The 14,274-nt window shown below is 34.7% G+C and overlaps 1 protein-coding gene across 3 annotated transcripts in view; it reads right to left on the bottom strand.

Moving 5' to 3' along the window:
* TDRD3 (tudor domain containing 3) overlaps positions 1 to 14,274 on the bottom strand; it is a 243,933-nt gene that overhangs the window by 127,410 nt on the left and 102,249 nt on the right. Inside the window, exon 1 of one of the 3 annotated variants that reach the window (XM_079902899.1) lies at positions 4,154 to 4,209. The exons of the other annotated variants lie outside the window; for them this stretch is intronic. Within the exon in view, the coding sequence (XP_079759025.1) occupies positions 4,154 to 4,182 (29 nt within the window). The 5' untranslated portion in view covers positions 4,183 to 4,209. Of the gene's footprint in view, positions 1 to 4,153; positions 4,210 to 14,274 lie in introns of those variants that run through there. 3 annotated transcript variants of the gene reach the window in all.

The raw sequence follows: 14,274 nt of genomic DNA, 5'->3' as shown, positions 1-14,274 counted from the left end.
AATGGAATATTACTCAGCCATAAAAAGGAACGAAATTGAGTCATCTGTAGTGATGTGGATGGACCTAGAGTCTGTCATACAGAGTGAAGGAAGTCAGAAAGAAAAAAGCAAATACCGTACATTAACGCATATATATGGAATCTAGAAAAATGGTACTTGATGAACCTAGTGGCGGGGCAGGAACAGAGACACAGTCTTAGAGAATGGACTTGTGGACACAGGTGGGTAAGGGGAGGGTGAGATGAACTCAGAGAGTAACACGGACATATATACACTACCATGTGTAAAACAGATAGCTAGTGGGAAGCTGCTGTATAGCACAGGGAGGTCAGCTCGGTACTTTGTGATGACCTAGAGGGGTGGGAGGGAGGCCCAAGAGGGAGGGGATATAGGCATACATATAGCTGACTCACTTTGTTGTACAAGAGAAACTAACACAACATTGGAAAGCAATTATAATCTAATAAAGATGAAAAAAAAAAAAGATACAGGAGTGCTAATCTGACAGAGCTAACTCCGGCTCTTCCTGATGGCCAGCAATTCCACCATCAACCCCCAACCTTAGGCTGATTCTAAGACACCTGTCAATGTAAACTTTACCTGAAGAGAGCAACCAAAGAGCATATACCTTTAAGAAACATAGGATGAATGATTTCTCAAAAGTAAAAGGACAAGTGAAAAGAAATGTGAATAGGAGAGTACAAAAAGCAATAGAAAATTAAAGCTGATAAACCTATGCATAAGATCAAGGAGGTAAAAGAAAGGGATGTGTATATAAATCAAAGCAAGAATGTGTTAAAAAAAGTTAGATACTATTAAAAGTTGAAGACCATGGCAGTGCTAAACTACAATGATGAATGAAGGCAAGGAGTTAAGTGGGCTACAGAGAAAAATAGAAGTGTTAAGTATGTAGATGAGTCAGTAAGAATGAATGGATGGGAGGCAGGAATAAATAGTACATGAGTGACCATGGAATACAATGTTTGCAGTCAGCAGAGATGGCTAAAACACTGCTTTAATTCAGAATGGCTAAGTTCATTTCCTTATTACCCTGATAATTTGTCACCATTCACAGCCATTGACTGTATCCGGCACTAACCATCTTACAAACTCAGTTCTACAAATATTAATTAATTCCCCCTTTATGTGAAAAGCACTATGTGAATCAGTAATAAGATCAGTAAAATGATGAAAAATAAACATCTTTCTTCAAGGAGTTTACAGTCTCACATAAAGAATAACACAACATGTAAACAGCTATCATACAATGCCAAAATAACTATAAACAAAATGTTATGGGGGCTCAAAGTGGCTGCAGAATGGAAAAGAGTGCACAGAAAGGGAACAGTATGACCAACAACATGGAAGTAAAAAGTATAAAGCACATTCTAGAGGTAATAACTTGGAACGTTACGGCTGGAAAATGGGGAAGAGATGAGAGGTCAGTATAGGTTGAGACGAAGTTTATTTACTGTAGGAAGCAACAGTGCATAGAGGGATATGGGTGCTATATTAAATGTTGACTAAATGTTGAGTAATTACAAAATCACAACTTTCAAAATTCCTACAGTGGGGAAATAATATGCAATGACTAATAAAATACTTTTGTTTTCTAGAAAGGTAACTCTTTAGAATTAAAAGATTATAGGATGTCACATGAACTGGAAATGATCTTAAAAAATAATCAAAGTTTAACTCTTCAATTTTACAGATGAAGAACGCCCAAAGATGTTAACCTAAACTTGCCCCAAGATACAAACTTAAGTTATGAAAAGTTAAAACAAAAATGCCTCCTGATTCCCAGTTTAGCAGTCTTTTAATTACAACACACTATTTTTATTTATCAACAACTAATGCTAATATCAGGAATACGATTTTTTTCTCATAAACAAAAGTCAACATCTATACAGATCAATTTTTTAATCAAGTAGACACTTTACCAACACACACAAAAAAGCACAACTAGGTAAATTCGATCAGTGTCTCCGAAGTATATTAAATAAGAATAGGCCTAGTTTCATAGTAAAAGATCAGGGAACTAATATTAACTACGATTAAGAGATTCAAAAATTGTTACAACAATAAAAATACCTATCCTGCAAAATATAAAGAGGAAACATCTATCTAACAAAAATTCTGAAGGCAGAAGAGATAAGGGGGTGTAAATTTGACTTCATCCATGTATAAATCAAATATCATGTGATTTCTTCCAAACGATGCCTGGAGAAGGCTTCCTGAATATAAGAAAATATAAAATATGGCTCAGTCTCAATTTCCAAGTTTTACAAGTCTCCCTTCCTCACCCTTCACATTAAAAATAAATAAATAAATAAATAAAAATCAAAGAACTTGAGCCTCACAGCTTTACTTTGTAATTATCAAGAAACAGGAGACCCATTCACAGGTCTCCCCAGTAACATCTTGGTGATCCTTCTGTCAATACTGGACCATTTTCACAGGACTAAATCTAAATTAACTGTAACTTGAGATTTATAAATTAATCTTTCTGTTTTTGTAAACATTTAAGACTCCAATATCATCAATGAATAAAAAATGTGATAAAACTAAGGTATTATGTCCAAATCCGCTTCAAGATGCACAACAGGAACACAGCAACTGAAAGAACAAAACAACACACAATTCACCAGCCTTAATGTGGTCACTGGGAAAAAAAGGAATTGAAAATTGGCACAGGCGTGTCAGATCTGATCCCTGTGCACATCTGCACGATGGACCTCAAGGGAAGTGAGTCATAATCAGTTCCCAGGTGCCGTCTTTGAGCATGCAAAACCAAGGGCATGGACCTTAAAGAAGAAACAAACCCCAGAGAGCTCTTGTTGACTACAACAGCCCCCAAAGCACACACTTTTTTTCTCCTCTGGTGGAGATTTGAGCACAGTAACATTATAAAACCATTCATTACTATTCTGAACTAAAAATCCATCAGAATACATTTTATTGACAAGCAAGGCACTAAAGGGCTAAATTCCTACATGATACTCATGGAATAGACTAATATTTCTCCTTAATTTTACCTTCAAATAATTCCATTTTAAATTACAGTTTAATAAACACTCAAATTTTTTTAAAAGATTTTGGAAAGTGCTTCTTATTTTCATAAATAAATGTTAAAATTCTGACTTTCTCAGAGTCATTTAATTTTAGCACTGAGCAACTCTTCTTACTTAAGAAGTAAAAGCTTTAAAATTACTTACTATCCACCAATTTGGGGGAGAGGTGGTTTCCTATTACAAATAATAAAAATATATTTAATAAGAAGGGTCTCACTGCTAAAACCATCTTTACCTCATGTTCTAAAGTTACTTGGGCATATAAAACAGACATTCCCAAACTACAGTTCAAGAATCTCAACTGACAGAAAACTGTGATAAAAACAAATACTATTGTTTCAATATCACTTGTTAGATCCAGATAGTGGATCACCATTACCAGTAAGTGGATTCCTAACTGCAAGGGAAAAGAGTGCCAATTTTCCTTTGATCCATTCCTCTGGAAGTAGGTAAAATCCTTGAGTCTAACTTAACTACTGACTATGATGTACACATAATGAGGAGGGCAGCAACAAACTGAAGAGTACACGCCCGTCTAAAGGGGGCAGCTCCAGTGACTATCTGTATGAGGATAGGTTAAGCAGCCATTGTCAGATCTTCTCATTTTTAGCTTTTAGTTTTTTGCAAAGCAATGTACAAGCCAAACAAAACAGGCTTCAGTCTGCATGTGGCACACACACTTTGTACGTATTAATCGTATTGGTTTATTTCAGTTATCTGTTTGTTTGCTCTTATACACTTTCAACTTGTCTTTGACATGCAGGGTTGTGTCCTAAGTGTCTCTCCAATGATATAATATCCATGGCTGACATCCTTTTCAAGCAAAAGAGGAAAAGAACTGTCTTTTAGGTCACTTTGTATGACTCCTGGACAGCAATAAACATATTTGTGCATGTAAATAGTGTTCTTACGGGATTTATCATCAAATCATTTACTTTGGCCTAAATTATCTTCGAACTGCACATATGATAACTCATCCTTACCTAGATTTCCAGACTACATATATTTTTTAGGGGGAAAAATGTTCTAATTGGCCAGAAATACTAAAAAAGCACACTGAAGTTTTCTTCCCCTCCACCTACCTGTACCCGTCCAAGCAATGAATACCCATTCAAGTCTGAACTGAAACATGAATTCCTAAGATAATCAAAAACAGAATCTATTATCACGCATACAAATTAGGCTGATGACACATGAAAATTCTTTAAAATGCCAATAAGAAAATCAAGAGTGAAAACATTCTTCCCAAATGGATAGGGACTCAATCAAAAATAAAGGACATATCTGGACAATGACTGCTACAGGATGGTCTTAACTGTCTCTGAAGAAAACCCAAATCGCATGGCCTCATGTGGTTTTTGTGGTCTCTGATCTATACATGATTATTTGCTGGTACATTGAGATTACTAGCCCACATAGGTTATCCAAATACCAAAATGGGAATTTTATAAATGAATCCCTACTTAGCTACAAAGAAAATAATAACTAACTCCCAATTACTCAAGCCAATAGAGGGACAGGAGAGAATAAAACATGACAGGTAATTTTTAAAATCACTTATATTAAAAGGTATCTTTCATCTTAGCAAATATGAACATTGCCAACCTACTGAAAATTCCCAGGACATTAAAAAAATAATTTTTAAAAACTACCCAAACAAAGGTCTCTCTATTCACTCTGCATATCCTGTTTCCAGCCCCACAGTGTAAGTGGTCTGTAACATGCCTGCTGAAAATTTTGGGTTTTGCTATAGGCTTCTTATAGGCTTTTGCTGTACCCAGTCAAAAACACTGAAATAATAACTTGCTAATTCCCTCCTTCAGGATAAAGGAAAATGGCTTATGAACTCCTATTTATGAACCACAGAGTAATAAGATTAGTTAAGGTAACAAGGCTAATAAAAATTTGGGCACAAGGACTTCCCTGGTGGTCCAGTGGTTAAGACTCCATGCTCCCAAAGCAGGGGGCCCGGGTTTGATCCCTGATCAGGGAACTAGATCTCACATGCCGCAACTAAAGATCCTGTACGCGGCAACAAAGATCCCACGTGCCTCAGCTAAGACCTGATGCAGCCAAATAAATAAATATTTTTTTAAAAAGCTGGGGCACAAAATTTGCTTCAAATAACCTGGTACAGACTAAATGAATATACTCAATACAATTTATAAATACATTGGTGAGGGGGCGCGGGGGGGGGAGTCACCAACCAGAATATAACTTGGTACACCAGCATTAAGTTGAATGAATTTATGGTATTAAGTACAGCAAACAGGAGGATCAGAATTCTATTAAAAGTAATTCAGAAGGGGGGAGTCCTATGACCCAAATGGCAAAAAAGGAAAAAAGAGGTCTTTTATTTCATTTCCCTAAAAAAGTACCACTTCTATCACTACCATTTTCTTCCCTTCTTTAGGTTAAGTGGCCACCTACTATGCCAAAATGAATACCACAATCTTTATTCCAACAATTACAATAAGGACCTGAGTCAACACTAGCTTAAAGTTTAATTTTCTCTATGGTTTACGTATGAATGGATCAAATAAAGATATGTATTATATAAAGGACCTCTAAGTAACAAGTAATTAGTGTTCATCTTAGTGAGTGAACTATTTTCTATATAAGATTTATTTTATTCAAATATAAACTATCTTTAAAAATGAATCTCTTTTTCAGTTTTTAGCTTTTATGATTTCTTTGCATGCACAAATGTATATTACTTCCACCATTTAGCTAATATGATATTAAATTTTTTCTACACATGGGAAAATCTATTTTAATTTCTTCTCTGCTAACTTTCCAAATTTTTATATTACAAAAATAAAAACACCAAAAGCAAAGACCTTAAAACCTTAACATTTTATGTGCAAATTTTTCAAAAAATTAACCTCCACAAAAATGGAAAGGATAAATATGCAAAAAGTAAAAAATAAAATCTGCTTAGTACTACATAAGGATCTTTTTTCTAAGCAAGTAACTTCAGTAGAGACATGAAGCATTATGAAATGCCTTGATACATCATGATTAACATCTGTATTACTCAAACTTCAACATTTCAGTGGCCAGACAAAAATCTGGGGGCCCAATATTAAAGATTAAGATATGGACATCAGAAAAGGTTCTAGGGATAATCCTTTGTAAAGTCATATATAATGTAAAATATTTTAAAGTGTTTAAATTCTGAAAATTTGAAACCTAGATTTGTTTTTGTTAAGCATTTCCTTTAAAATGCTAAAGATGCATTAGAGAGCTAATTCTGAAGAATGTACTACTTGAAAACACCACTAGATGACAACCTTGCTTCACAAGCATAATATCATCAGCCCATTACTGGAAGCTAAGACTCCAAAGATGTACTAAACTGGCTTTCAAATAAGGGTTTCCAACATTTATTGGGTTTTTTTGGTGGCTAGTAGATATATCAAAAATAAAATAGACTGTTATAATTTTAGAATTTGTGTTTGCTATAAAGATCACTCAGGATTTAAAAAAGAAACTCATTTAGCAGACACTCGAGATATCTCATATGGAAAAAAAAATTGAAGCGTATCAATAGACAATTTTCTCTCTTATTCTCTCCTATGTTCATCCTTTGGAAATAGAAACTTATGAAAAGTACACATAAATTACTAGAGATTAATGCTTTTTTGCTGTGGAATAGTTACAAAGAGTATTTTCAACATTATTTCAATAGTTGTTTTTCTGTGACATCAAAACAAATAATTATGACAATTTTAAGATAACTATAGGAAGACAGGTGACAACAAATCACAAACTTCTATTTTTTGATCCTTTTTCAGCAATATTTTCCCTATACATAATCCAACCCATGAAGACATTAGTCCTGGAATGTTTATTTGGTATTAAGTAATTAACATCTGAGCAAGTAAAAATTCCTTTGAAATTCCATAATTGATATACTACAAGGATTAGTGGCAATGGGAACCTAACTATGTTATTATTCATTTTTGTAAACCAAACCCTAACATATTTTTAAAGTATAAATGAAAGCCTGGATATTTTTACTTTCATTAATTTATGTCCTTCCTCTAATTCAACATTTTCATACTTAAATTCTGAAGCAGAGCTGAAGTTAGTTTTTAATAAGTCATATTTTAAATATGTGATTTGACATTTCTGTCATCTCTACTTCAGCACAAAGGTGACAGTTATAAAACCATACATCAGGTGGAAAGACTCACTTTAGGCCTAATGTCTGTGCACTGACTACTGCAATACAGAATCAAGGCCTGTAGAGGCCAGGCCAAAGGCCTCCCAGGATTAACCCCAGACCATGTACTTAGTTAGGTTTACATGAGAGTTGTTACTTTAAAATGTAAGATATGATAACAAATATTAGAAGGCATTTTATGAATAGCTTGGAGAGACTGTCATCTGATCTGTACTGTTTAGTGAGATGGAATTAGATGCAAATCTCAGTCTCAGCATGTAATAAATGTGGGATACAAAGCAATTTATTCAATCTTTCTGTGCCTGTTTCCTCCCCTACTTGAAAAAAAAAAAATCTATAGAGTTGTTCTAAAAAAATGCTAATCTTTAAGAGCTGTTCTAAGAATAAATGAAATACCTGGCATATGCCTCATATGAAGTTAGATGCTAAATAAAAACTAGTTTTCTTCCTTCTTAAACGCTGTACTCTTTGTGTCTATTCTGGAAAATATTTCCAAAACATAATGATCCTTAAAAATGCCTTCTTCTGAAACTAATATAGTAATTGAATCTACTATAGTTCAAAAAAAAATTCTTCTGGGTTATTACAAGGAAGGAGGGTGGTGGGATAAATTCGGAGATTGGGATTGACATATATACACTAATATATATAAAATAGGTAACTAATAAAAAAAAAAAGTAACACATGAAGTATGATTCCACTTTTGATGGGGAAAAGCTTGTATTTAAAAATGAAAAAAAGAAAGAAAGAAAAAAATGAAGGGAGGAAAAGAATGAAATCTGCCAACCAATAAAGGGAATTTACTTGAAGGCTACAGCTAATAGTCAAAAGTGTGTAACCTTCCTTATCAGAAAGCCTAAACTACATATTTCCAACATGCTCTTCATATGGAGCTCACTAAGAAACGAAGGAAGGTGTCAGCAAGATGAAAAGATTTTTATTATTTAATTTTTTCCAAATTTACATATTGGATGAATAGACATAGTTTTTAACAATAAGAAAAAAACTTATTCCATGAGACTGTGCAAATATTTCTGCCTCAAAGAGAATTTTCAGTGCAAAATATATTGCCATCATTTTTGCTCAATCTGCCATTTATGTCAAAATTTTAAATAATGATGTCAAGAAACAACTGGTAAGTAATAAGTTTAATATTCTATAGCACAGAATTATATTGTATTAAAATTACAATTTTAATATCTGTTTTAAAATTAGACATCTTATAATTTACACTCATAATTTATTTAAACTAATACCATTTATTCAAAACATTAAAAATGAAAACCTACTACTTCAATTATCATAGGTAATTATGACAAATACCTATGTTTCTATTGCATGTCATCATATAGCTTACCATTTAATAGCATAACAATTCTCCAAAAATTAAAATGAAATGAAAATAGAATGCCTAAAATAAAAAATGGCAGTCACTTAAATATGCTACTAAGCTAATTAAGTAAATATAAATGAATGTTTTGCAAAAGAGTGAAATAGTCCCTCATACATATATCTTAGTCAATAAATATGAATAATTCTAATTTTCATTTCTTTAAAATGCATCTTAAAATATAAAATGCTTGGTGTTGATTAAATTTTTGAAATTGAAATGCTGCAAAAACATTAAAAGTTTTCTTTTTCCAGCTTAGAAAACATAATTTAAATGTATACCCATCTCTTTGCAGTGGACTGAATGGTGGTACACCAAATTATATGTTCATATCCTAATCTCTGGGACCACTGAATGTTACTTTATTTGGAAAAATGATCTTAACAGATGTAATTAAGTTAAAGATCTTGAGACAATTAGCCAGGTGGGCCCTAAATGCAATGACAAGTGTCCTTATAAGAGAACAGCAGAGGGAATTTTGAGACATAACACACAGAAGAGAGAGACACAGATGGACACAGAAACTGGAGTGATGAGGTCTCAAGCCAAGGAATGCCAGCAACCACCAGAAAGCTGTAAGCGGCAAGTAACTGATTTTCCCCTAGACCCTCTGCACACACCTTTATTTCAGACTTCTAGACTCCAGAACTGTGAGTACTTTTCTATTGTTTTAACCACTCTGCTTGTGGTAATTTGGTACAGCATCCACAGGAAACTGATACACCTATTATGAATTTAAGTAATTTGAAAGTACTCATTCAATTAAATAAAAACCTATTTTTTGAAAAGCCATCCTTTATATTAGAATCTAAAAAAAGTCCTCTATTCAATTTAAAATGCCCTGATTCATTAACTCTCCCTGAATGATCAAGTTCAGTGAACTTGATCAGTTTATGCCTATAAATAATAATAATAGGGCTTCCCTGGTGGCGCAGTGGTTGGGAGTCCGCCTGTCGATGCAGGGGACACGGGTTCGTGCCCCGGTCCAGGAGGATCCCACATGCTGCGGAGCAGCTGGGCCCGTGAGCCATGGCCGCTGGGCCTGCGCGTCCGGAGCCTGTGCTCCACAACGGGAGAGGCCACTAGCACTGAGAGGCCCGCGTACCGCGAAAAAATAATAATAATAATAAAAATACAAGTATACAGAGGTATAATAAAAAGTGAAAGTGGCCCCTCCCCAATTCTTCCAAAACATACACATTATTAACAATGTTATTAACAACATTATAGCAATATCCTTGTAATACACATACACATAAATTGGGGTGGATTTTAGAAGGAAATACTTGTTTATAAAAATAGACTTATATACATAAAAGTTTCTGCAATACATCTTTTCCCTTAAGAATAGATCATGGCCAACTTCTATTTCAAACATAGATTTCCCAATCTCATACTGTTCAATAGCTGCTTGTCCCTCAGTATCTGAGAGGGACTGGTCTGAGGACCTCTGTGGAAACCAAAACTGGCAGATGTTCAATGTTCAAAATTGTATCTAGAAATAGAACTTTCAGGGTAAACTCATGATTTTATATTTATATATCAATGTATTCATTCTCATGTGTGTGCACTGTCTAGAAACAACATGTGACTCATGTAATAGTTGTATCTTCATTAATCTAATCATAAAGAAGCCTTGATATGACTTTTAATTTTAAAAGAGCAATAAAGCATTGTTTTATAATATCTGACATATATACAATAAATTAGAAAATGTTGCAGATTAATAAAATCTCAATTTTAAAAAACTGAGGTAACACTGATTTATAACATAATACGTTTCATGCATACATTGTATTTCTATTTCTGTATACCCTAACAGCATGCTCACCACCAAAAATTTAGTTTCCTTCCTTCACCATAAACTTGATCCCACCTGTTCCTTCCTCCCTGGTAAATACAAATCTGTTCTCTACATCTACGTGCTTGCTTTTCTTTGGTTTGGTTTGCTTATTTATTTGGGGGGTTTTGTTTGTTTGTTGTATATTCCACATTGGAATGAGATCTATACAATATTTGTCTTTCTCCATCTGATATAGTTCACTTAACATAATACCCTCAAGGTCCACACGTATTCTCAGAAATGGCAAGATTGCATCCTTTCGATGGTTAAGTAGTATTGCATTGTACATACATACTGCATCTTCTTTATCCATTCATCCACCTCCTGATGGACACTTCTGCTGTTTCCCTATCTTGCATATGGTGAATAATGCCATGATGAACAGAGGTGTACATATATTTTTTCAAATTACTGCTTTCATACTCTTCGGATGACCCAGAAGTGGGAAAGCTGGATTAGTGATGTTGAGTAATTTTTCACGTGTCTGTTGGCCATATGAATGTCTTCTTTGGAAAAGTGTCTATTCAGCTCCCCTGCCCAGTTTTTACTGAGGTTGGTTTTCTTTTTAGTTGACTTTATGAGTTCTTTATGTTTTTAATTGAAGTATAATTCACTTACAACACTATGTTGGTTCCAGGTGCACAATGCAGTGATTCAATATTTCTACACATTACAAAATGATCAAGATAAAGTCTAGTTGCCACCTGTCACCAAAGTTATTACAGTGTTATTGACTGTATTCCCCATGCTGTATATTTCATCTGCATCACTCATTTATTTTGTAACTGGAAGTTTGTACCTACCAATCCACTTCACCTATTTTGCCCAAACCCCCATACGCTTCTCCTCTGGTGACCACCAGCTTCTCCTCTGTATCTATTAGTCTGTTTCTCTCTTGTGTTGTTTGTTTTGTTTTCTAGATTCCACATATAAGTGAAAACATATGGTATTTGTCTTTCTCTGTCTGACTTATTTCACTTAGCATAATACCAACTGGGTCCATCCATGTTATCACAAATGGCAAGACTATTTTTTTTTATGGCTGAGTAATATTCTGTTGATTCTATAAATCACATCTTCTTTATCCACTCCTCTATTGATGGACACTTAGGATCCTTCCATACCTTGGCTACTGTAAATAATGCTGTAGTGAACATATGAGTGCATATATCTTTTTGAATTAGTGTTTTTTATTCTTCAGAAAAATACCCAAAAGGGGAATTGCTGGATTGTATGATAGTTCTGTTTTTAATTTTTTGAGGAGCCTCCATATTTTTTTCCATAGTAGCTATACCAATTTACATTCCCAACAACAGTGGATGAAGGTACACTTTTCTCCATATTCCCGGCAACACTTAATTACTGTCTTTGATAACAGTCATTCTGACAGATGTAAGGTGATATCTCATTGTGATTTTGATTTCCAATTTCCTGATAATTAGTGATGTTCAGCATCTTTTCATGTATCTGTTGACCACTTGATGTCTTCCTTAGAAACATGTCTATTCAGATCCTCTGCTCATTTTTTAATCAGGTTTTCTTTTTGACATTGAGTTGTATGAATTCTTTGTATGTTTTGGATATAATGTTTGCAAATACATTCTCCCATTTAGTAGGCTAGCTATGTGTTTTGTTGAGAGTTTCCTTCACTCTGCAAAAGCAAAAGGCAGTTTGATGCAGTCCCATTTGTTGATTTCTGCTTTTGTTTCCCTTGCCTGAGAAGACTGGTCTGAAAAAAATTGCTAAGACCAATGTCAAAGAGCATAATGCCTATGTTTTCCTCTACGAGTTTTATGGTTTCAAGTCTTATATTTAAGTCTTTAATCCATTTTGAGTTTATTTTCGTATATGTTATGAGAAAGTAGTCCAGTTTGAGTCTTCTGCATGTAGCAGTTCAGTTTTCCCAAAACCATTTATTGAAGAGGCAGTTTTTTTCCTCCATTGTATATTCTTGCATCCTTTGCCATAGATTAATTGAACATATAAGTGTGGGTTCATTTCCGGGCTCCTTTATTCTGTTCCATTGATCTATATGTCTTGTTTTGTGCCAGTACCATACTGTTTCAATGACTGTAGCTTTGAAGTATAGTTTCCAATCAGGGCATGTGATACCTCCAGCTTGGTTCTTCATTCTCAAGATTGATTTGGCTATTCGGGGTCTTTTCTGTTTCCATACAGATTTTAGAATTATTTGCTCCATTTTTGTTAAAAAAAAAAAAAAAGGCCATTGGTATTTTGAAAGGGAATACATTGAATCTGAACTGCTTTGGAGAGTACCGTCGTTTTAACAATATTAATTCTTCCAATCCATGAGCATGATATATCTTTCCATTTGTGTCATCTTCAATTTTTTTCATCAATGCCTTGTAATTTTCCAAGTACAGGTCTTTATTCCTAGGTATTTCATCCTTTTTGATGCAAATACACGTGGGATTGTTTTCTTAACACATTACTGACCAGGGGATTTCTATAGAAACTAATGCCTGTGGCTGGCAATTTGTTATATAAGTGAATATTGAAACACCCACGTTTGAGTAAATATCAACAACTTTTTTGCGCTTAATGCATTTATTTGATACTTTGAACATGTCTCACTACAGCATTCTAATATAGAGTGTGACAGGCAGAATAGCAGGCATCTCTGTGCAGGGGAACAGAACATCTATTACAAATATACTATGGAGGCTTCCCTGGTGGCACAGTGGTTGAGAGTCCACCTGCCGATGCAGGGGACGCAGGTTCGTGCCCCGGTCCGGGAAGATCTCACATGCCGCGGAGTGGCTAGGCCTGTGAGCCATGGCCACTGAGCCTGAGCATTCGGAGCCTGTGTTCCGCAACAGGAGAGGCCACAACAGTGAGAGGCCCGCGTACCACAAAAAAAAAATATATATATATATATATATATACTATGTTTCACTGTGCTTTCCCCTGGAAGAGCAGACTCTGCACTTTCTGGCAGCAATTTTTTTCTTTTAGTCCTGTGGCTATTATTTCCTCTATAATATGTTCTTTTATTTTACCTGATAGTCGACAAGGTGGATCTTTGTGGGGGGCTCTTTTAGAAATGCCACAAGAAGGACCAGGTGCGGGATCACCACTACATTCACCAGAATGGTCAGTTACCTATTCTCTAGCTACTGCTAACAAAAATTGTTTGTAAGTCATTTTATTCTGTTCATTAAGGCTACAATAAATTTTAAATGCATTAAATAAACTGCAATTACTCATAGAGGAACCCGCTTTCTTATACCATTTTTGTGTTTTCCAGAGGATACTGAAGTTTGCAAGATATTGATCAGATCAATCAACTCCTTTCATATATTTATTATACTCTAATATACAAGTGGGCTTAGTTATCTGATGGCCAGTCCTCCTGTCTTCCTTTCCTGTAGATGCTATGGAGGCATCATGAATAGTTGTCACCATGCGGACTAGGCCTCTTGTCTTTCCATACAAGAAGAATCACTTCTCCCTTCCATAAGAATGTCATTTCTCCCCTCTGTAGATCTTTAGATTTCTCTTTTAATTAGTTTGGTAGACCATGATTCTCTCTTACAGTACCATAAACTCTGGTTTTATTTTTCAACAATATTTCAGATGTGGACACACTGTTATAACAATTGTCTTGGTAAATATGGTGCCATGAACCAAGATAAGGTTGTAGGACTGATAATATTGTTTCTTGCAGTTTCTTTCCTTCATGCATGTGAATCTCAAGGTTGCATATATATCCAGTTTCACTTTCGCTAACCATCCTGACCAAAATTCCATACTTTGTAAA

This window comes from Stenella coeruleoalba (genome assembly GCF_951394435.1).
Source record: "Stenella coeruleoalba genome assembly, chromosome: 18".
Lineage (NCBI taxonomy): Eukaryota > Metazoa > Chordata > Mammalia > Artiodactyla > Delphinidae > Stenella > Stenella coeruleoalba.
The sequence above is the reverse complement of the archived record's forward strand: the minus strand, read 5'-3'. Positions and strand labels throughout refer to the sequence as shown.